This window comes from Mustelus asterias, chromosome 17, assembly GCF_964213995.1.
Source record: "Mustelus asterias chromosome 17, sMusAst1.hap1.1, whole genome shotgun sequence".
Taxonomy (NCBI): Eukaryota; Metazoa; Chordata; class Chondrichthyes; order Carcharhiniformes; family Triakidae; genus Mustelus; species Mustelus asterias.
The window spans coordinates 70,144,170-70,169,719 of NC_135817.1; the positions used below are offsets into that span (position 1 = coordinate 70,144,170).

Genomic DNA, 25,550 nt, shown 5'->3' on the forward strand with positions numbered 1-25,550 from the left:
CATCCTCCTTCTCTCTTCCTGTCACTGCCCTCCAAACTACTCCATTCCTTTTCTCCCTCTCCTCCATTCTATCAGCCCCACCCTATTTTCTCCTCACTCTCCCAGTCTTTCATCCCACACAGCCTTCTCTTCCTTCCTCCTTCTAAAAATTCATTTATGGGATGTGGGCATCACTGGCTAGGCCAGCACTTTTTGCCCATCTCTAGTTGCTCTGGAGGAGATGGTGGTGGTGAGCTGCCTTATTGAACCGCTGCGGTCCCCAAGATGCTGGTTGGAAGGGAGTTCCCAGATTCTGACCCAGCCACAATGAAGGAACGGCGATATATTTCCGAGTTAGGATGGTGAGCAACTTGGAGTTGCAGGTGGTGGCGTTCCCATGTATCTGCTGCTCATTCTCCTAGATGGTAGTGGTCATGGATTTGGAAGGTGCTGCCGAAGGAACCTTGGTGAGTTGCTGCAGTGCATCTTGTACTTGGTGTACACGGCTGCCATTGGTCAATGGTGGATGGAGTGAATGCTTGTGGGAGGGGCAGCAATTATACGCGCTGCTTTGTCCAGGATGATTCCAACCAGCAGAGTGCTTTTCCCATGATTCCCATCGACTCCAGTTTTGCCAGGGTTCCTTGATGTCATACTTGGTCAAATGCTACCTTGACGTCAAGGACACACACTCTTACCTCACCTCCCGCATTCAGCTCTTTTGTCCATTTTTGAACCAAGGCTGTATTGAGGTCAGGAGCTGAGTGACCCTGGTAGAACCCAAACTGAGCATCCATGAGCAGGTTATTGCTGAGCAGGTGCTGCTTGATAGCGCTTTGATGACCTCTTCCATCACCTTACTGGTGATCGAGAGTAGACTGATGGGACGGTAATTGGCCGGGTTGGATTTGTCCTGTTTCCTGTGCACAGGACATACATGGGCATTTTTTTTTTACATTGTTGGATAGATGCCAGTGTTGTAGCTGCACTGGAACAGCTTGGCTCGGGGAGCGGCAAGTTCTAGAGCACGGGTCTTCAGTCCTCTTGCCGGAACGTTATCAGAGCCCATTGCCTCCAGCCATTTCTCGATATCACGTGGAGAGAATCGAAATTGGCTGAAGACTGACATTTGTAACGCTGGTGACCTGCGGAGGAGGCCGAGATGGATCATCCACTCGGCATTTCTGGCTGAAGATGGTTGCAAATGCTTCAGCCTGCACCGATACGCTGGGCTCTTCCATCATTGAGGATGGGGATATTAGTGGAGCCTCCTCCTCCAGTGAGCTGTTTAATTGCCCACTATCATTCATGGCTGGATGTGGCAGGGCTGAAGAGTTTAGATCTGACCCATTGGTTGTGGGATCACTGAGCTCTGTCCATCACTTGCTGCTTACGCTGTTTGGCATGCAAGTAGTCCTCTTTTGTAGTTTCACCAAGTTGACACTTCATTTTTAGGTATGCCTGGCTCCTGGCATGCCTCCTGCACTATACATTGAACCAGGGTTGATCCCCTATCTTTGTGGTAATGGTGGAGTGGGGGATATGCCTGGTTAATGTAAGCCTTACATTTGACTAATAAATAAAACTTTACTTTTAAAAAAAAAATTATATCTCAGTTTCCTCACACACCAAAATAAAATCAAAACTCTATATATAGAGATACGGTTGTAATATAAAATGGTGACTAAATGACATCTGCAGACTCTGGTCCAATTATCCCTCAATACTCTAGCCCCACTACACTTGGTCTTGATACTTTAGGTTGGATTTCCAGGAGTTAAATTGGATTGGCACGGAGAGAGAGGACAACCAAAACAAATGGCAGCAGTGGCCTGTGTGCCAGTCTGCCACTTCTGTTCCCGACCATGCAGACTTTCACGAGGGCCTTAGGGAAGGGCAGGAACGTGAAGTCACCCACGCTGTTAATTGGGCATATTTATGTAATTAAGAACTCGTCTTCTAATGATCCAAGGTTTTCGTGGGGGCGGTTAGGCATTGGGCGCTTTGTAAATCTGAACGGCTGCAGTCTATTGGGTACAGGGTCGGCAAAATGGCATGGCAAACGTTTTATGCGATTTTAAAAACATTTTCCCACCCGGGTGCTCCGGTTTCCTCCCACAGTCCAAAGATGTATGGGTTAGGTTGATTGGCCATGCTAAAAATTGCCCTTAGTGTTCTGAGATGTGTAGGTTAGAGGGATTAGTGGGTAAATATCTAGGGATATGGGGGTAAGGCCTGGGTGGGATTGTGGTCGGTGCAGACTCGATGGGCCGAATGGCCTCTTTCTGTACTGTAGGGTTTCTATGATTTCTATGATCCCGTGTTCCAGCTCTGCATCTTCCCTGGCCAACCTGAAGATGATGTGTTGTTAAGACTCCTTACTGTGTCAACCTGAAGATGCTCATTCTTTCCTTTCTTTAAGCCATTCGCAGCAAATGGCTGCCAAGTGAGACCAATACATGGACTACTGCCTAATATTCCATCTCCCACTTCCACCCCAAACTCCACCCTCCTGCCAGTAATTGGCCGCCAGTGCCGACCCTTGCCATGGAAACTTGTGTCTCAACAAAAGTATCAATTCTCTCCTGGTTTACATCAAGGGTGTATTCGTGACCCACAAATGAACTCTCCGCCCAATTCCCACCTCCTCCACAAAGATCTGGCCCCTTGTGCACAACATCATAGGAAATTAACCAGCAATTATGGAAAATTCTGCTGAGTGCGAGACTCAGCAGCCATACTTGCTTCCTGCTTTCACAACTTTTGGCTGCCTTTACCACTACAAATGGCTCGAACAAATGCCTTTTGTGGTAGCATCTGCCACAGTATAGTTACATTAAGCGGCCTCTGCTGAGCTTGTTTTGCAAGTCTCTAAACTACATCTCTAATTTGCAAATAAAAATATCACATTCAGCATTTGGCTAAAAGCAAAATCCTGCAGATGCTGGAATCTGAAACAGAAACTGAAAATGCTGGAAAATCTCAGCAGGTCTGACAGCATCTGTGGGGAGAGAATAGAGCCAACGTTTCACGTCTAGATGACCTTTTGCCGCAGCGTTTGGTCATGGGAATGGAAATTCAGTGGTACAAGTTGAATATCCTTTACCTGTAAACCCAGAAACTGAACACCTCTTAAAACCAAACTTTCTTTTAACCTCATTGACTTTTAGCGCGGGCAGTCTGGTTTTTTGGCTGTATTGTTGACCTTGCCATTTTTGTGGTGAACATGCCAAAAAGAAACTTATTAGAGTTACCCTGTATTTATACCACGTTACTTTTCTATTTACTTTGAATAATAGCTAGCCTCGCCTTATACGAGTGTACATGATTATGAGGGACATGGACGGAGTGGATAAGGAGCAGCAGTTCACCTAGTTGGAGGGTCACTCATGAGGGGACATGGGTTCAAGGTGAGGTTTAGGGGGGATGAGAGGAAAATACCTTTTTATCCAGAGGGTGGTGAGGGTCTGGAATGCGCTGCCTGGGAGGGTGGTGGAGGCAGGTTGCCTCACATCCTTTAAAAAGTACCTGGATGAGCACTTAGTACATCGTAACATTCAAGGCTATGGGCCAAGTGCTGGTAAATGGGATTAGGTAGGAGTTCAGGTGTTTCTAATGTGCCGGTACAGACTCAATGGGCTGAAGGGCCTCTTCTGCTCTGTATGATTCTGTAATAAGTCTTCTGAGGCAGAAGTCCCTTCACTGAAATCCCTTTATTTACAAACTCTAATAGCAGTGCACAGAGTGCTAGCAGTTAGCAGTCTACACACCCGGTTAAGTACAAGGCAAACCCTCCCTGATAAGCCCATCAATTGGATCCTTAATCAGGGACATCTTTTAGTGGATCCTTAATCAGGGAGTTCATACTCCAATAGGCCAACCTCAATGGCCTGATTGAAGTCATTACAGATTGTATATGTCGTATCCGAAAACCAGAATGATCGGAAATATTTTTACACTGACATTGATCATTCCACACATACAGATTCTTCCTTTGTGTTAAACTCAGAAAACTTCAGTCACCCCCTCAGCTTTCAATTAATGTAACTCGAACCATAATGATTCACATATCAAAAAGCTGCTAAGCCATCATATTATGTTTAAACTGAAGTTGAGAACAGAAGCAGAGTTTAGTCTGAAGACGGGGAAGCAATTACAAATATTTCATCCTTCCTGTGGACTTTGTCAAAATTAATTAAATTAAGAACTATCCAGCTACTCGTAATTCAACTGCTCGGAGAGTTTCAGCCATCCAATTAAGCACTAAACACTTTCCTACTGTTACTAAACCTCTGACCGAGCAAGCAATAAAATCTTAACAAATATCAATCAAAGGTTAACAGTGAGGTGCAGCTTGGCTGTATAGACAGAGAAAACACTAATTAAGCATCTGTCATTTACAATTAAAGGAATGAACAAGCATCTGTCAATTCCAATTAACCAGAGCAAATTGGGCAGAACCCCAAAAGGTCAATAAATGCAAGAGTGCCAGTAAATGGCTGATTTAAAAGAAATAGTTGTTCATTCATCCCTGGTGCATTCTAGGGTGGTTGCTCAGTGGTAGTGGCTGGAAAAAGAGGGCTGTTTGCTTTTGCCACGGGAATGCTAAGAGGTTTTCACACCTTTGACGGGGCTTCAACAATAAAAGAAATCAATGTCATGTTGCTCTGGTGTCTTGAGCGGTCATTATTTTTCTCCACACCTAACATATCACACAAAAAAAGATACAATTTAATCCAGATAAATAATGTTAAATGCTAAATTTGGGCCAGGGTGTCAATGGGAGCCGCTGTATATGATCATTTCTGAATTCTGTTAATAATTGTTATTGCATGGGTGGATTCAGCAAACCATTCAAAACAACCGGACCTTTTTCCTAACACAAAGGGTTGGCGGTTCTCTCTCTCTCTATGCTTTTAGAGAACTAGTTAACACACTTCTGCAACATTGCTTCATGTTCCTCATCCATTATTTGAAATAATTTAGTTTAACCTGTATAAAATTATCACATTGGCACCTTGGGGAAGCTCATTGCACTAAAATAGTACTCAAGAACTTAAGCCTCAAAGTGAACGTACAAAGCCACGTAACATTTTTTTCTCTCTCCCTTTGCAGAGAACCTCTTTTCAGTGCTTGCTCAGAGCAACAAGGCTGAACATGGGAATGAGTGTAAGATCTTGGACTTATTATCTGCCTTTGCATGGAAAATGTATTCGAAATGAAGGGAAAAAAAAGAATAAATTCCGTCTTTGATGCAGATGAAGAGCTACTCAGTGGTACAGGTAGCAGCGACATCAGGCCATCTGAACAACTTCTTTAATGTTATGAAAAGATTAAAGTAGATGGTGCCAAAACTTTCAAATATGATAAACAGACATTCTGTACAAGATGAGCCGATATTTACTCCAATTAAACATTGGGGAAGACGAAAGTCATTGTTTTCCGATCCAGCTCCAAACTCCCCAACCACTGACTCCATCCCTCGTGCTGGCAACAGTCTGGAATTAAGCCAGTCTATTCACCTGAGCATCCCATTTGGTCCGGAGGTGAGCTTCCAACCTCATATATGTGCCATTACTAAAGCCACCTATTCCCATCTCCTTAATATAACCCTACTTCACCCCTGTCTCAGCTCATCCGCCACTGAAACCTTCACCCGTGCCTTCATTATGTTGATACTCAACAATTCCAGTTCAAATGCACTCCATAAATGGGGTCATCCAAACGTCTGCTGCCCATGTCTTAACTCACAGCAAGTCTCATTCACCCCTGTGCTCACTGACCGACACTGGCTCCTGCTTGAGCAATATTTTGATGTTAAAATTCTCATCCTTGTTTTCAAGTCTCTCCATGACATTGACCCTCCCTATCACTCTAATCTCCTCCAACCAGCAATAAAGGAAATTCGGCATGTGCGCTATGGCTCTCGCCACTTTTTACAGATGCACCATAGATGTATCACAGCTTGGTATGGTAAGACCGCAAGAAACTACAAAGGGTTGTGAACAGAGCCCAGTCCATCACACAAATCAGCCTCCCATCCATTGATTCTGTCTACACGGTACCTCAGAAAAGCAGCCAGCATAATCAAGGACCTCACACACCCTGGAAATACTGTTTTCCACCTTCGTCCATTGCGAAAAAGATACAAGAAATTAGATCACGTACCACCTGCATCAAGAACAGCTCCTTCCCTGCTGACCTTTGAATGGACCTACCATACATTAAGCTGATCTTTCTCTACACCCTAGCTATGATTGTAACACTACATTATGCACCCTCTCCTTTCCTTCTCCCCTTTGTACTTTATGTACAGTATGTTTTGGTTGTATAGCGCGCAAGGAACAATACTCTTCACTGTATTACAATACATGTGACAATAATAAATCAAATCAAATTTTAAAAAACCTTCCGAGTATCTGTGCTCCTCTAATTTTGGTCTCTTATGCATTTCCAATCATGACTCCTCACCACCGGTGGAGGTATCTTCAGTTGGCCAGGCCCCAAGCTTTGGGATTCCCTCCCCACACCTCTCTGCCTCTTCACCCTGCTTGCTTCCTTTAAGACACTTCTTAAAAATTCCCTCCTTTCACCAAGCTTTGGTTATCTGATCTCACATCTCCTTTTGTGACCCAGTGTCATATTTTGTTTTCTAATGCAAAAGTGCAGCACTTTAAGGTGCTACATAAATGGAAATTGTTGTTCTGGTAAGTCTTTGATAATTCAGAGATTTCAAATACAGCTGGAATTGAATCGAAAGTGGTTGGAGGAGAGAACGCTGTGTGGGTTTGATAGGGGAGTGATACAAGGACGGGGGAGTGAAGATCGATACGGCAACCCGCATTATTATTCAGATCAAATCAATTGCAATCTGAAATTCAATGAAAATGCATCAAATTTGTCAGCAATACTAAACTAGGAAGTCAATCAAATCTAATGGAATTTGTCAACTGAGCTGGATCAAACATGCAAGTCTGAGCAGAACAAGTGAGTTGAGCAGTTGCAGATCAAATTTAACACAGTAAGTGGAGAGTATTGCACACTGCACTCAAACCCTAAAAATGAAGTTGCTCCAGTGAAGTTCAAGAGATGTAGGTGTGCCAGTAGACTTAGCACCATCATGTTATTGTTAATCAGAAATCTATCAAGCTCTACCTTAAATATACACAATGACTGAGCTTCCACAGTCCTCTGGGGTAGAGAATTCCAAAGCTTCAGAACCATTGTGTAAAGACATTTCTTCTCATCTCGGTCCTAAGTGGCATCCCCCTGATGTTGAATTGGCCCCCTGGTTCTAGAGTCCCCAACCAAGGGAAACATCTAACCTTCATCTACTCTGTCTATTCCTTAAAGATTTTGGAGGTTTCAATGAGGTTGCCTCTAATTCTTCAAAAGTCTAGAGAATACAGGCCCAGTCTACCCAATCTCTCTTCATAAAACAGTCCCCGCCATCCCCAGAACAAGTCTGGTGACCCATCACTGCACTCCCTCGACGGCAATAATATTCTTTCTGAGGTAAAGCGACCAAAACTACTACACAGCGGCTATTGAAAGAGAGAAGGTAAGTGGCTAGTATAGTGGGGGGGGGGGGGGGGGGAGGGGGTGTTTGGGTCCCCCTGTGGGACAGGTGGTGGGGTTTGGTCTTTAGAATAGTTATTCTGAAGTTAGAAGTAGTATTTTTTCCTTCTTATTCAAAGTAACTACGAGGGTAAAACTGGCAGAACCATCCTAAGTTAGCGATTTAAATCAGTTTGTTGGATGGGTCCAGCGTAATTGTCCAGGGGAAGTTGGTCCTCTGGACAATTGCCGGGTAAACCCTTGCATGGGAACTTCCAAAATCACTGGTGTACCCTGTAAATGTGACGTTGGAGAACCAGGAAACTATGGCCCGGTATGTCCAAGCACTCTTGACTAGCAACTAACATATCAAATAGAATTCAAAAGGCTAAATATTGTGGATGCTAGAGATCTGAAATGTAAGCGGAAAATGCTGGGAAGAGATGCCTGACCTGGTGAGTAATCTCAGCATTCTCTGTACAGTACAGCTGGAGTGCAAGTCAGAGGATGTTATGCTGAAATTATCAGTTCTCCAATCAGATCACATCTGAATGTTATGTCTAGTTTCGGTGATTGAATTACGAAGAACATATGCAAGCTCTGGATATGATAAACAGGAAAGTAATTAGATTATGAGGCGAATTAGGCTGTTCATAAGAATATAAGAACGAGGAACAAGAGGAGGCAAAATAACCCGTCGTGCCTGCTCCACCAATTAATACCATCATGGCTGATCTCATCTCGGTCTCAACTCTCCTGTGCCCTCACACTCATATTAATTAAAAATCTGTCCACCCGTCCCTTAAATTTACTCAATGTCCCGACATCCTGTGGTAGCGAATTCCACAGACTCACGACCCTTTGAAAGAAGTCATTTCTCTTCATCTCTGTTTTAATTCTGCCACCTCTTATCCGAAAACTATGACCTCTTATTCTAGATTGACTGACACGAGGAAACGTCCTCTCCACACCTACTATGTCAATCGCCCTCATTGTCTTGTCACACTTCGAAAAGGCTAAGGGAGACTCTCAGTGGTAACATGATACTAAAAATAATTGTAAAGGCCAGTCTAGGTCAGGACCTCAAAATAAATTAAGACTGTCGCACAAGTGGCACAGATGAAAAGGTAAATCTAAAAGATGTCTTCAAACTAAACGAGAATAGCACTCACTTTCAAACGACTGAAAGACAAGTTTAGGGTTGGTGCCAGGAAATTGTTCTTCATGCAATGAATGATTAACATACAAAATGGGCTTAAGACATTGGGCGGGATTTTCCGGAAGTTCCTGCCGGCGGGAAGGGCCAGGAAATTCTGCCCAATGAGTCCACAATTTTGGAATTATCTAAGAGATATGGTGCTATGATGAGCAATCACAGAGTTTTATTTCTAACAGGCTGGTTTATGAAGGACTGAATGCATTTTTTTCAAGCAAATTCATCCAGTGACCTTGGAGAGATGGATGGGGAGGAGAGACAGAAAAAAAAGAGAAATGAAATTGTTTGAGCAAAGGAGACCAAAAGACTGGTGGTGTTTAAAGTTTATTTATTAGTCACAAGTAAGGCTTACATTAACACTGCAATGTAGTTACTGTGAAATTCCCCGAGTCACCACACTCCGGCACCTGTTTGGGTCAATGCACCTAACCAGCACATCTTTCAGACTGTGGGAAGAAACTGGAGCACCCGGAGGAAACCCACGCAGACACGGGGAGAACATGCAAACTCCACACAGACAGTGACCCAAGCCGGGAATCAAATCCGGGTCCCTGGCACTGTGAAGCAGTAGTGCTAACCACTGTGCTACCGTGTCTCCCCACCCAGTGTTGCTCAACCAGTGTAAGAAATAATTTGCCTCTAGTTATTGGAAATTCCAACCTTGCATCAAAGGTGTGCCTCTTATGATCTTCTAGAAGACTGAGATTGTTTTAAAATTTGTTCCGTATTGAAGAGCCATTAAACAACTTGCTCAATGGGTATCATTGCTAAAGGGGAAATTTTACATTTTTTGGAATTATCCTAATCCCACATACCCCTGAATAGAAAGCTATAAAAGATATGCAAATCAGATCTAACCAAACACTGCTCAATTCTGCTCAAACACACAGAATGCTTTACACTGAACACTTACGTTCAGGTGCAGTGCAAGATATTTGTTGCCTCAAATTTGATCCGAAACAAAAGGATACAAAAATCCAACATGGACATTCTTGGGAGAAGATAAATAAATGTAATTCTTCCCCCTTCCTCTGTAATCCTGTAGAGCTCTGCTCTATACAGTTACAGTATGATGTATCCCATTTCATCGCTCAAGGCCACTGTTATTACAAGGCACATGTTATTTTTTACTTTTACATGCCAATGTTCTCTCATTTGCTCCTTTCCTAAAGGCAGCAACTTCTGCTAATGGTGGGTGTTGTTTACCTCGGTTTCATGAAGGCAGCTGGCACTGACCCACATGGAAATGATTACAGTACAAAGTTCAGGCATGTATGATATATTTCAAAATGTACGGAATTGAATAATTGAAAGTAGGCAGTTGTACATGTGGGGACATTTGACTAGGAGTCAATCGTTAGATGTGTTTTAGAATCATCTATGTATTACATTAACCATCTAGAATTTTCATATACTTTCTATCTACAAACCTTGTGCGATATATTTTGGTGCCACCTTTGTGTCAACATTTTGCATTGGAAATTCCAATGAATATATTTCCCATTTAATTTGCTTACTGATGCCTGCAACGATATAAGTACAGGCTCTGGCCATTACACAAACTGGCCCATTCCTTCCTGGTACCCCAGCCTCACATTTTCAGGGGGTCCCTCAATGACGCACTGGGGAACTCCTCTAGAAAGTTCCCACGTAAGGATTTATCCAGCAATTGCCCAGAATGCTAACTTCCCCTGGACAATTGCGTTGCTCTGGGAACCATCCAACAGAAACCAATTAACTTGCTAACTTTGGATGGTTCTGCCAGCTTTACCCAGAGAATTACTTTGAAAGAGTTAGAAGGAAACAAAAATTTCTAACTCCAGAGTAACTATTTTAAACACCCAGACACAGCCTTGCACGGACACCCCATATACACATGACCCACCCCCACATCCCCAGGGGACCCACCACAGCACCCCACACTTCTGATCTGAACACCACTCCCCCCTCTGCCTCGATTTCCCCCACCCCCACTCTGCTCTGAATCCTCCACCCCGCCTTGCCTGGGAACCACTCCCCCAACTCTGCTCCCGGCCTCATCCCCCTTCTTCCTAGTGTTGTTCTCTCTCTCTCTCTCTCTCTCTCCCCTCACACCCCCGCCCCCCCCCCAGGTAAACCACTTACTGGTGAAACTTGCCTGCTCCCTTATCTCTTTAATCACCCCCTTTACGCAGCTACTGTTGTAAAAAAGGGGGCATTCCTTACCTCTCTGCACCCCAGGAGCTCCATGCTGATGCTGCTAGGCATGCGTTGCGCAGCTCTGCTCCTATCTCTCCCAGCCTGAGTATGGAAGTTTGGGCTTCAGAATTCCAACATGGGTAAATCTGTCAAAAGTGACAATTCGACAGAGAGTGCCACATTGCGGAAATTACAAGCAATACATTAGCTTTCCCCCTGAAATCTTTTCTGAAAGCATTTTTGTCGTCTTTTTTGCCTCAAGAACTGAAGATGTTACATTTTCCCATCACAAAATAAAACAAATTCCATTGAGTTTTGTCTTTTAATGTTTTTATTGGAGTTCTATTGGGTGAATGTAGATCATGACGTCTAAAGTTTGTGGAGCCGAGTAGAACTCTTGCTCCAGAGTACGAAGGTTGAAGGATCAAACCCCTTGCAAACTTGGATGTTGCTGGTTGTACAGTAACTCCTAGCTGAGCTGTTCATGTGCTCACCTGTGCTTACAATTGGAATCTCTGGTCATGTTGAAGAACAAGAATCCTATCAGTTATCTTCTCTCAGTTTGGAAAGACTAAAGTCAACTGTACAACCCCTAATTACTCCAACTATTGTTGACTGATGTTACAAAGAGCATGCAGCATACTTTCTGTGACTGCATCATGGTGCTTTTACCCACTGGGTCACAGAGGAGTCATTTTATGGAGACAGTTTTCCTTTGCTACCTTCCCATTTAAATCAAGCATACATTACTGCAATATTTAGATGAACAAGTTATCAACGAAAGAAAAATCATAGGCTCAACAATGGTATATAACGGAATCAAAAAAAACCCAAAGGATCCTAAATTTATCCCTGGTCTGTGTTGTAGCAATGTAGTTGACTCTCAACTGCCCTCGGGCAACTAGGGATGGACAATAAATGTTGTAAGAGTTTTAACAACACCAGGTTAAAGTCCAACCGGTTTATTTGGTAGCAAACACCATTAGTTTTCGGAGCGCTGCTCCTTCGTCAGATGGAGTGGAAATGTGCTCTCCGGCATCTCCACATCAATAAATGCTGGCCAGCCAGCGACGCCCACGTCCCACAAATTTGCTGTTTTCATCCAGGTTAGTGACAAAGAAACAATGGGTGGGTTTTTCTGTTTCGGGGTGGCGGAGTCAGCCCGCCTTTGGCTGGTGACGGGATCTTCCCATCCTGTCATTGTCAATGGGCTTTCCCGTTAAATGCACCCCTCGCCGCCTGGAATCCTGCGGCGCGGTGTGCGCCAATCGGCAGGACCGGAAGATTCCACCAGCGTGTACAGCTGGAAAATTCTGGCCTATGATTGAATTCAAATCCCAGGGAGGGAAAAGCAAGTCTTCCAAGATCCAATTACTGCTGTCGCGGATAATGTGTGACGATTGTGTCAGACTTAGTTATGATCAACCGCATTTTCGATTCATATGGAATCTTCCTGCAGGATTATTTACTGTTAATATTTTTATTCCCAAGTACTATGATGGCCCTCAAATGATCCTTTCATGGGGAAGGGTAAATTGAAATGTTGCTTGTATGAAATTAGTTTGAAAAGATAGGTATTATGTAATCAATTCCCATTTCTCCCATCTATCATTTCTGTTTCATACTTAGTATTGTCTATTCTCAGGTTCAGCACGTACTAGCATCAACTGATCACACTCAACTGATTGTATTCTAGGCCTCAGGCCACTTCTGACTCACTCTACCTCAAATTACCCTGAAAGATTAAGATATCTCAAAACATTTGAGCAACAGGCCATGCCAGCCATTTCACCCTGCTACAATGCAGAAGCAACATGAATGACATTTTCAACCAGCAGACTGCATACAACAAGCCAAAAAGACATTCCACCCATCACACAAAAGAGCACTATGGTATATGTATTTCAGTGCTGGTGAGATGCCAGGCACATAGGCCGTACACTCCCATGACTAGCGGATTGTGTTAAACAACACAGGCCTTCAGCGGTTTGCAACAGGCAGAGTAGCAGGGCGGCACGGTAGCACAGTGGTTAGCACTGCTGCCTCACAGTACCAGGGACCCGGGTTCGATTCCCATCTTGGGTCACTGTCTGTGTGGAGTTTGCACATTCTGCATGTCTATGTGGGTTTCCTCCGGGTGCACATCCAAAGATGGGCTGGTTAGGTGGATTGGCCATGCTAAATTGTCCCTTATTGTTAGGGGGGCTAGCTAGGGTAAATGCATGGGGTTATTGAGATAGGGCCTGGGTGGGATTGTGGTCGGTGCAGACTTGATGGGCCGAATGGCCTCTTGTGCACTGTACAATTCTATGATTCTCCGACAGCTCATTTTAGAAGAGTGGAGCTTCTAAACACTCATGCAGAAATTAGAGTTTAAGTGAGACCAGTTGGCTTACAGGAAAAGCTTCTGGATGGATTTAATAAGAAATCCACTGAAGTTCTATTGGATGGCATTTGCCAATTGGGTTCAGAATGTGGTGCGTCTGACCACAGTTGGCCCTTTGGTTTACAAAGACTGTGTACTTACTGAGAACATTATAGTACAAGATACATTTTGTAACTTGTGTTATCCTTAAAACTCTGTGGACATCTGTGAAGGTTTAGGTGGGGTGAAGAAGTATTGTATTATCGTCAATCATTTCATGTTTAATAAATGTTTTATTCTTGGCAGTCCTGTGATTCTGTTCATCCACGTCTCTAAACTAAAAATAAAAGTTGTGATCTATTGAGCCAGGGTTCCATTCTGGACTTGACTACCCAGTAGTTGCATCAACTAAGATTTCAACAGTGCCAACCTCAACCTGGTAAAGTCCCCACGACTAAGATTTCAGGGGTCATTAAATATGTTTAGAGGACTGCTCTATTCTCCTGGCAGGCAAAGAAATAATATAGAACTATCATTTGCCGAGTTAGCTTAACAACAGTCACTTCCTTCCCATCAGAGCAGCAATGTTCCCAGACCGAATCATAATAAAGTCACCTCAATATATGGGCTTGAAGCAGCTTAATGGTTAGATGCTCATGAAAAGCCTCCCCTTCCCCCTTTTGGAAATGCAATCACTGACTGTCGTCCCCTATGTTATGCTTCTATTGTATTTCCCCTTAACCAGGCTACTGGGTAGAACATGCTGCAGAAACGGTTATCTTATGATCTTTGGACCTTCACCCAAGTGGTGTCTTATAATCTCTCTAATCCGAGCATTCATTATGTTCTGCATAACAAGAATTTGAACTTAAACTCTTCTTGGATACCAAATCTGCTCAGACACACACACACAGTTAGTATTGAGCTGTCTTGAAAAACTCTGTCAAAAAAGCTTTATTTTAACAGTAATGAGTAGCCAGCTTAATTTGTAACAGTCTGTCTTCAGGTCAACAGGTGACAAACAAGTGGCACACTTGCTGTCTGTTTAAATTCTTGCCTTTCCTTCCAGTATTACTTTTCTATTTGTTTTGTTGGGGTTTTTTTTTACTGCTATTGCTCACTCTGTGAGTCATTTCCACGCTGATCCAGTATCTGGCAGCTGCTTTAAAAAATATATTTTTTCTAATGTGCCTCTGGGGAACAGTCTTCTGGCTGGACTCCTGAAAGCGTAGAATGTTTATTTGTAAATCCTTTTGTTAGCGTATGCGACTGAAATGGAGAACGTGGATCATGGTCACTGGTAGTTTCACGAATAATCAAAATTAATAGCTTACTTCTCGAAATCTCCAAATCTCTCATTCTGGTCGAATGCTCGAATATTCCCTTGGACTTTATCCTGCAGTGATTTCTTTCTATTTTCTCTACGAGTTAACTTTTGCAAGTCCACATTATTTCAAGCAAGTAGGGGAATGTGCTCTCCGGGGATGTCCCCATAATTGCTCCAAAATGCACCCTTCGTGGGATGACCTATCAGGAATGTCTCCTCTGTCTGTATCCTTCCTTCCAGCAGTCCAAAAATATTGCAATTTCCTCGAGGGAAGAGCTGAACGCAAAAAACAATCAAGCCAAGGCTTCTAGTTTGGGATTCATAGTTGGACGTTTCAGTCAACAATATTGGCGGATAGTGTCCTATCCTAAAATCTGGGATTCCATACTGCCTTAAGTAACAAATCTCAATTTTGCACCACATACATTTCCTTAATTCATGCCATTGGTACAGTTTAGTTAAAAAAAAGTCAAACCCTTTTTCAAAAAACAAATATGGCTATTAAAACACATGGGAAACAAAGCTGCATCTTTTAAAGTTTTTGAAATTTAAAGTTTATTTATTTATGTCACAAGTAGGCTTACATTAACACTGCAATGAAGTTACTGTGAAAATCCCCAACTTGCCACACTCCGGCGCCTGTTCGGGTACACTGAGGGAGAATTTAGCATGGCCAATGCATCTTAGCAGCACAGTCCTTTGGACTGTGGGAGGAAATTGGAGCATCCGGAGGAAACCCACGCAGACATGGGGAGAATGTGCAAACACATCACAGACATCGACCCAAGCCGGGAATCGAACCCGGGTCCCTGGCACTGTGGGGCAACAGTGCTAACCACAAATTGAGGCTTTTTTTTCAAGAGACGAACATAATAGCTGAGAGGCAATGATCATAGAATCTTTTTTAAACTCGCACTGAAAAAACCAACAGGATTTACTCCACTTTTCACGCAAATTCGATGCTTAGAATTTTTGTGGAGAATCCCTCCCATTGAGCCTTTATTGCTGGTCCAATCAAGATTCACTCAGGTGCTCTTTCCAGGAGGAAATACAAGGAAATATTTATTACTGTTACTTTCTTCATTAGAACAACACAAGATAATATAATAGTGTTTAAAATTATGAAAAGAATAGAACAGAACAGATGGGAAACTGTTTCCGGCAACTGAGGGTCTGAAGGAAAGGACCACAAATACAAGAAAAGGGTCTGGAAATGAGGGGAAGAAGAATGTCACATTAATCGTTGTGAGGCTTCGAACTCGGCCCATCGAGTCGGCACCGATATTCTGAAAGAGCACCACATCCTGGGCCCACCCCCCTGGCCTATTCCCGTAATCCAGTGCATTGATCCTAACCTACCGGTACATCTTTGTCACACTGCAAGAACATGATGCGCATTTTTGTCTTATCCTTGACAGAATCAGTACACTACCGCTGATGCTAAACCCTGCTAAATGCAGATTCAGCGTCAACCAGGTTCCTTATATGGGCCATTTACTCACGGCTGATAGTGTGAAGCCCGATCCAGACAAAACAATGGCTATATATGGCCATTCCTGTGGACAAGCACGCTTTACAGTGCTTTCTTGGTATAACAAATTACCTTTCGAAGCTTATTCCATGAGATCACTGGACCTCTTTGTCAACGTCACGTCAAACGGTGTTAATAAGAGCATCAAACGTTGGTCTTCACGGACTCATACAGGCACTTGCAGCCCCACCACTGCTACAATGCTTTGACGTCGGAGCACCCATACTTATATCAGCAGATGCCCACCAGCACGGACTAGGCTAAATCTGCATCCAGAACGGCAGACCAACAGCATTTGCTTCAAGAACCCGTTACTGACACTGAGACTCATTATGCACAAATTGAAAAGGAACCTCCTTGCTTTCGTCTTCACCTGTCAGAAATGTCATGACTTCATACATGACCGTCCTGCAATTGTTGAAACGGATCATCAGCCACTCGTAACTATCTGAAAAAGCTTCCCCACACTGCGTCTGCATGGCGGCAACACATGTTGAAGTAGCTGCTAAGCTTGTGAGTAGACTACTCCTTGTTGAAAGTCCTTGCTGTTAGTGATTTGGGAACCCAACACATTTGTTTGTCTGACAGCAGGAACCCAGACTCAGCTTGAACCAGAGAAGACACAGGGTCCTTGAATGATGCAAACGGACTCGAGCACGAGAGGATTTGGGCCTGAATTTTGCACCACTAGTCTTGTGCACTTGGCAGGCCCAGAAGCAGATGTGGAATGTGCTTCTGGCTGCGATTGGTCCCGGAATGCGATTTCACATTCGACTGGCTGGCTTATTGACGGGAAGTGAAGCACTTGCTGAGGAAGACTTCGCACTGTTGAGGTGGGCAGAGAGAAGGTGGGCACAAAGAAAAGGGAAGGTGCAGCCTGGCATTTCCAATGGACCTCCTCAAGGAAAGCAGCTGATGCACTTTCCCAAGATGGCGCTGGAGTGAGGCGACTTCCTGCAAGCTGTGCCTAGCATACCTTCTAATTCTATCTTTTATTCTTGTTCTGTGCTTCTAAAACTTCAGTCTTAATCTTTTAAACTCTGTAACAATGCTTTAATTCAATTTCTTTCTCTGCACCCTAGCTCTAACTGGAACACTACATTCTGCACTCTCTCTCGTTTCCTTCTCTATGAACGGTATGCTCTCACGCCCAAGAAACAATACTTTTCACGGTATGCTAATACATATGACAATAAAACATCACATCATATCAGAGCCATCTCAGGGAGCTGTAGATCTCCACACATTAAATGTGATGAAAAATCCCAGCAAACTGCATCTTGACAAACACTTGATAGCAGAACTCAGAAAGCCTCAGTCCCCAGACACCATTTTCAATCATATTTCAGCTGTGACCTTTCACCCCCCACCCCCCCGCCCCCCCGCACTGAGGTTGTGGCGAAAGCCACTTGGCCAATTAGCCCAACTGCAAAATTAGTCAGGCCACGTGAAATCACTTTTAATTGACTCCTTAATGGACCTAATTGGCCACTTGGCTTGGCGCTTCCCAATCCCGCATGCCTGCCGATTGAAATATCGCGTGAGGGCTCGATAATGTCGGGATATGCGCCCGACATCTTCTCGCTGGCCTTGGAGTCCGAGTGGGAGGGGGAAAAGATGAGGTGAAACAGTCTGGCTGCAAATATCAGCAGCAAGATAAAATAGCAAGGCATCATTAAAATTTCAATCCTTGATGTGATCCAGGTTGGCCTACAGGCTGCCAGCCTTCTTCAGGAAAAGGTTGCAAAATGAGAGGAGGAATGCAATGTTCAAGTCGCTTTTCTTTCCTCCCTCCCCCCCCTCTCCCTTCACTGAAATGAGGTTATCAAGAGCCTTTGGACCATTTGCTGGTGTTTTTTTCCCCCCTAAAACAGCCATCAACAGGTTTCACAATGGAAAATCCTGTGAGGTGCAGTATTGGAAATAGGATCCCAAAGGAATGCCGGGCAGATTACAATTCACGTCAGCGCTCTGCCCATCAGCCAGCATCCCCACATCTGCTTCTGCACCTAGTAGGTGGCAGCAAAGCAACAGTTACTAGACCTCATCTTGACAACAAGGGCTTCAGAAGAAAGATCTTGCATTTATACACTGCCTTACACAACCTCAGGATGCCTGAAAGTGTACTGCAGCCAATAAGTATTTCTGAAGTGTAGTCACTGTATTGTAGGAAATACAGCAGCCATGATGTGCACAGCAAGCTCCCACACACAATTTGATATCAAGCAGGTAGTTTTGTTGATTGAGGGATAAGTATCATCAGGGAGAATATCCCTCTTCTTCTTAAAAATAGCACCGTGTGATCTTTTACCTGGGAGGGTTGGCAGAGCCTCAGTGTGTTGCCTCATCTAGATGTCTGCACCCCCTTGACCATGCAGCACTCCCTCAGTAGTGCATTGGAGTGTCAGCCTAGATTCTGTGCTCTGGAATGAGACTTGAAGCCGCAACCTTCATTCAGAGACACTAAACCACAATTGATATTTCAGCCATCAGTATGAGAGTTATGATAGCAGCATGATTTCATATATATCCGTGAAGGCCTGACTAACTGTTATGCTGGATGGAATTTCAGAAGCACTCAATCACAGCATGTTAAAGTTTATCTGGGACATCATGTAAGAGAGCACGCTGAGGCAATCACCACTTGCTGCGATAACATTAACCATACTCGTCGGCACTGCCACACCTACTTAATTTTTTAAAAATCTTTTTACTCCATCCTTAGAGTTACAAAAAGTAAAGTAAAGTTTATTTATTAGTCACAGGTAAGCCTTACATTAACACGCCAATGAAATTACTGTGAAATTCCCCTAGTCGCCACACTCTGGTACCTGTTCGGGTCAATGCACCTAACCAGCACGTCTTTCAGAATGTGGGAGGAAACCGGAGCACCTTACTTGGAATCATAGAATCCCTACAGTGCAGAAGGAGGCCATTCAGCCCATCGAGTCTGCATCAGCCACGATCCCACCCAGGCCCTATTCCCGTATCGCCACATATTTCCCCTGTTAATCCCCCTTAACACTAGGGTCAATTTAGCATCGCCAATCAACCTAACCCGCACATCTTTGGACTGTGGGAGGAAACAGGATCACTCAGGGGAAACCCACGCAGACATGGGGAGAACGTGCAAACTCCACACAGACAGTGACCCAAGCCAGGAATCAATCCCAGGTCCCTGGCACTGTGAGGCAACAGTGCTAACTGCTGTGCTACCGTGCCACCCCAAAATTTAGGGACCAACTGCACAAATACTCCGTGAGCTTAAGGTGATTCTGGGCAGCACGGTAGCCCAATGGTTAGCACTGCTGCTTCACAGCTCCAGGGACCTGGGTTCGATTCCCGGCTTGGGTCACTGTCTGTGTGGAGTTTGCACATTCTCCTCGTGTCTGCGTGGGTTTCCTCCGGGTGCTCCGGTTTCCTCCCATAGTCCAAAGATGTGCGGGTTAGGTTGATTGGCTATGCTAAAATTGCCCTTAGTGTCCTGAGATGCGTAGGTTAGAGGGACTAGTGGGTAAGTGTGTAGGGATAGGGGGTAGGGCCTGGGTGGGATTGTGGTCGGTGCAGACTCGATGGGCCGAATGGCCTCTTTCTGTACTGTAGGGATTCTATGATTTGAACACACAACCTTCTAATCTGGAGTTAGACAAGCTGCCGTTGCAGCACGAGCTCACACTTCTTATCCAAGATGAGCTTTCAGCCCAGTCAGAAACAGGTTCAGCTTTTTCTTGAAGAAATGCTGCAAGCAGGTTAGCTGGATTGGCCACGCTAAATTGCCCCTGAGTGTTCCAAGATGTGTTGGTTTGAAATCAGCATTCATTGTACGCGCAGGCAACCCAGTCCATGGATCCATTATTCTCTCGGAAAAGAGCGGCCCAACATTCAACCTAATTCCGCTTTTACATAACTTGAAATTATATTCGCTGATCTTTCCTAACCTATTCCGTTGAAATAATTGGTCTACAAAAGCACAATTTAGTCCCTTCATTATTTTATAAGTGTCAATCAAATCAACTCCAAGTCTGTGCTTCTCCTGCACACAGGCTTGTTAACCTTAACAGGGCAACTAGCCTTTTAAATTAGGAATGAATCTTATTGCTCTCCTCTGCGCCCTTCCCAAAGCTTCAATATCCTCCCTGTGCGAGCAGACTTTGAGAAAAGCAAAATGGTATGCTTTGTTTCATGTTGAATTATCTCGTAAATGCATACAAGAATCAAGATCACTTTTTAACTATAGCTTTAACTGTGTTGGTCATAAACCATTAGAGATTGATGAACTGAAACAAACGGATCTCCTTCTTAATTCTTGCTTTAATCCCAAATCTGTTTTTGTAATGAGATGCTAAAAATGTTATTTTAGTTTCAGCGTTAATAGCTGGGAGTATCATACTAGAACCCTGAACAGTGCAGTGCTAGTTGGGAAAGTCAAAGCATGTGAAGTCATCTGCCAGTTCCCTCAATCTTCAGGAAACATATTCCACTGGTAAATTGAAATGCATTTCTGTTAATAGGCACCAGCAAGTCTGGCAACTGATGCTGATCTGTTATCACAAAGAAACAGGAATACTTTCAGTTGTACCAAATAATAGGTTACACATTCATCCTAATTGTGACTTTGAAAATATGTGCTGAAGCCCGCATGTTGTTGCTGCTGCCTCCATGTTACATTAGCAGGACCTTCCAGAGGCGAACACTGGTCTCTGATACAGAAATACTTAATACTTTCCCCAGGGGGTTAGGTTTATGATGTGAACATAGGGAGACTAAAAAACGGAGCAACTTTATTCGAACAATGTTCCAGAACTGAAGGTAGAAGGGACCCCCTACCTGTGTGAATCTCTGCTCGAGACCTTTGGAAAGTTGTTCCCTCCATCACTCACCTGAATAAGATTTTATGAAGGGTCAAAAGTTAAAGTCCTCAATTTTTATACATGGTTGCTGAATCTCTTAAAGGGCACATATTTTCAAAACTTGTCTCCACAAGAACTGTCTTATGATGAACAGTCACAGTGATACATTGGAGGAACAGTGTCGCCAGTGAGATGTTATATCACAACATTGCAGTTAAGGATACTCCTCTCCACACGTGTCCTTTCATGAGTCGCTGGATAGTGTTAAGAATACTAGCAGACTTTTTCACCGCTCTAGCTCGAAGGCACCACGTCCAATTTTGGCATCAGGGTCACTCCCCAGCTGAATTAATGATTTAGCCCAGACCAGTGCTCAAACTAGGGGTCACTCTTGTCTGCATGGTTCAGTATATCTACTGAGCGAATCTACTAGAGAAGCTTTGTGCGTCTTCTTATTTCCCATTTCAAGAATGTTATTAAATAGCCAATTCATAAACGTTCAAAGTACTTGTAACAGTAAGAAGCATTATTTCATTCCCCCAAACATCTGGATTGTTTGCGAGAGAGAGGGTACCTGCAGAAACCATTGCTGTGTAAATCTGCAGGTATCTGCTTGTTAGCATTCTTTGGGCTGTACGCATCCTGCATTTGACTGACTGAGGTCCTTGCATGGGAAGTTTGAATGGCTGGTGTGTAAGTTTATGTGCATGCGGCGAGTCAGATTGTTCGAGCCCATTTTAAAGTTAGACAGACAGAAAACAAATAATGTAATGGGGACTTTGCTGGTTGAACAGGAAAGTTCCTGGCTCAATCCCAGGTTGGTGTCAAATTAGCTCATCCTCGTTGGCGTTGGCATAAGGAAAAGTAAGTAATTATAAAGTTGAAAAAGCCAAATCCGTATATCATTCATCTGATAGCAGCAAGCATGATTTGTGGGATCACCCTGTGGAATCGGTTTACCTCAGGCCAGGCACAGTGGTTAGCACTACTGCCTCTCAGTGCCAGGGACCCAGGTTCAATTTCGGCCTTGGGTTACTGTCTGCGTGGAGTCTGCACGTTCTCCTCGCGTCTACGTGGGTTTCCTCCCACAGTCCAAACATGTGCAGGCTGGATGGATTGGCCAGGGTAAAGCGGGCCTTAGTGTCCCAAGATGCACATTTGTGGCGCAAATGAGTGCAGCTACGGGGATAAGACCTGGGAGGGATGCTCTGTCAGAAAGTTGGTGCAGACTCAATGGGCCGAATGGCCTCCGCCTGCACTGCAGCGATTCTATTTTCTGATTTTACTTTAAACCCGTGACATCGCCAAGTTTTTTCCAGTTCTGATGAAAACCCAAAGCAGCTCTCTCCAATAATACTGCACAGCCTGCTGAGTATTTTCAGGATTTTCAGTTTTTATTAAACGGATATCTCAGGGTTGTAAGGAGGCATTATTTAGAAACACAATGGGCTCGTGGAGAACGTAATGGCTTTGTAAATAGGACAGGAGGAAGGCACTGACACAAGAAATAGCAAACAGCACCCAGGGTTCAGCTGTGACCAATACACTTTGCCGATCTTTTATTTGTTTCCATTAAGTCCAGTTTAGGAGAACAATCTTTCAGCACTCTATTCATCCCCAGATACTGCTGAGTGTTATTAGGTTTCTGATCCACTTGCTGTTCGTCCCCATGTGCACTGCCAGAAACGCGTCCAATTCTTAACACAACAAAAGTCTAGATTTTATCCAGGGCTGGTGCATTCACACATCTTTTCAGGAATGTTGTGCAAGTCATATCATCTGGTAATCAGGATGCCACTGTCTGCTCTCCTAGACAGCAATGTTCACAGATATAAAGGATTTCTGAAAGCCAGCCTTCTGCAGTTCACTTTAATACAGCGAAGTTGAAGGCATAGAATGTGAAAATACTGTGAACCAGCTAGACATCCAGCTTTGAACTGGAGATTTCGAAAATGGGAAACTGGATGAAATGTCACTTTTCCCCATTTATTCTGTCCTACGGTCTAAAGGTTTATCTATTAGCCACAAGTAAGGCTTACATTAACACTGCAATGATGTTATTGTGAAATTCCCCTAGTCGCCACACTCTGGCGCCTGTTCGGGTCAATGCACCCTAACCAGCACATCTTTCAGACTGTGGGAGGAAACCGGACCACCCGGAGGAAACCCACGCAGAAACGGGGAGAATGTGCAAACTCCACACAGACGGTGACCCAAGCCGGGAATCAAACCCGGGTCCCTGGCGCTGTGAGGCAGCAGTGCGAACCACTGTGCTACCGTGCCACCCACTGGAGACACTTGTGAGTAAAGGTACTAATACATTCTTGCTCTAATCCACACCATGGTGTGGACTTGCTGGCTTTGGACTGGAGTAGGCACAGTAAGTAGTCTCACAACACCAAGTTAAAGTCCAAGCAGATCGTGTATATGGACACTGAAGTGCTACCAAATAAACCTGTTGGACTTGTTGGGGTGGCACTGCTGCTTCACAGCTCCAGGGTCCCGGGTTCGATTCCTGGCTCGGGTCACTGTCTGTGTGGAGTTTGCACATTCTCCTCGTGTCTGCATGGGTTTCCTCCAGGTGCTCCGGTTTCCTCCCACAGTCCAAAGATGTGCGGGTTAGGTTGATTGACCAGGTTAAAAATTGCCCCTTAGAGTCCTGGGATGCGTAGGTTAGAGGGATTAGCGGGTAAATATGTGGGGGTAGGGCCTGGGTGGGATTGTGGTCGGTGCAGACTCGATGGGCCGAATGGCCTCCTTCTGCACTGTAGGGTTTCTATGAATTCTATGACTTTAACCTGGTGTTGTGAGACTACTTACTGAATCCATTCCATCTTATCCTTTTCCGTTTCTGAAACTTGGTAAAAGGTGACAACTCTAAAATCAATTTTAAATTGTAAATTGGCCCAGTTCACCATTTGCTTTTTCCTCTCATGTAATGGAAAAGCTTTCAATTCAAAAAGGGTCAAAAATCCGAAACCCTTGTCAAAATGGTCACAGACCGAATTTCTACAGTGCTCATTGAACCACTTGGAATCATGATCACAGTTAATTGGGCATTTTAAAAGGGTGGCATGATGGCACAGTGATTAGCTCTACTGGCTCACAGCTCCAGGGACCCGGGTTTGATTCCTGGCTTGGGTCACTGTCTGCACGTTCTCCCCGTGTCTGCTTGGGTTTTCTCTCACAGTCTGAAAAATGTGCTGGTTAGGGTGCATTGACCCGAACAGGCGCCGGACTGTGGCAACTAAGGGAATTTCACAGTAACTTCATTGCAGTGTTAATGTAAGCCTTACTTGTGACTAATAAATAAACTTTACTTCAAACTTTTATTCCTTTAATTTAATATAGACAAGAAGCAAATGAAATAGCAACACGACACTGCCCTGGAACCTGGCCTCAGCATGACTGCTGTTGTATAACCTCTTTCTTCTCCTGAATGTACACTGTTTTGATGATGGAGAAAACCCTAAATTACGCACAGAGATACTGAACTCTTAAATAAAGCTTGTAGCTTTAAAAAAGACATACAAGCCAAAAGCGATTAAGGATGTAAATTCAGTCACTGGCTGAATTGCTGGTGGGTGATACTGAGAGAGGAGAGACACAATGGAATCGTACACTGTTTCCAGACAAGGACACGTCAAAAGCATGAAAGCCATATCGAAACTAGCTGCCATCTTCTGTGAAGATAATGGGAGCCTGTTATCATCTCAGCAGGAATGGCGTCCTGTGATGAACAATGTCCCAGACCGGTTTGTGGATTTTCATCTTCCGGGAATATACAAAGACTGGGATAAAGGCCAGCTGCAAAACTTGGTCAGTGTCAAATAATGCTGGGTGTGTCAATGTGACACAGGAGGAAAGACAAAGCAGACCCTGGCAAAGGTTTTGCAGGTATCTCTCTCTCTCTCTTTCTGATTGCTGAAGCAAGCCAAGTCAGCAAAGCCACAGTTGAAAAAGAGGCAAGGCAGACTCTCAGCCCAGTTGCACAGCACTGGAATCTCGAAACAGACTTTTCACCCGCTGAAAGCGCTACTACTGTAATTACAAATCACAACGCCCGCAACATTCCACTGTCTTCTCTTCATGCGCAAGTCAAATACTAATTAGTATTTTTCAACAGGGAAAGCAGCAATCAACAACGGGAAATTTAGTGGATATTTTTTCCCTGCTAATCTAGGAGCGTTTACCACCAAGTCAACTCCAATCAGTTAACCCCCATGGCTCAGTTCCAAAGCAACAATTGCATGAATTAACCTAGGCACTGCAGTTTCATTATGCCAACAAAAAACTATGTTTGCAAACATCCGTTCGTCATTGCTCTCAGTTCAACTTGCAAGAAAGGCAGTTTTTTCTCCTACGAATTAAAAAGTTGGGTGTTCATTGCAAACGGTATACCTTTCTTCCATGGCCCTTCTCAACAATAACACCAGGAGCGTTCCTTGTAGAGATTCAAATATTCAAATCACTGTTTTGTTGTAGCGTTGAACATACACTAATACCAATAAATCCATGAGCACTCTAAAGGCAGGCTTTTTTAAAAA

General features: G+C 44.0%; 1 protein-coding gene across 1 annotated transcript in view; it reads left to right on the forward strand.

Moving 5' to 3' along the window:
* Nucleotides 1-24,612: 24,612 nt before the first annotated feature.
* LOC144506230 (CD166 antigen-like) overlaps nucleotides 24,613-25,550 on the forward strand; it is a 44,850-nt gene continuing 43,912 nt past the window's right edge. Inside the window, exon 1 of the mRNA XM_078232087.1 lies at nucleotides 24,613-24,805. Coding sequence (XP_078088213.1) covers nucleotides 24,613-24,805 — 193 coding nt within the window. The remainder of the gene's footprint in view (nucleotides 24,806-25,550) is intronic.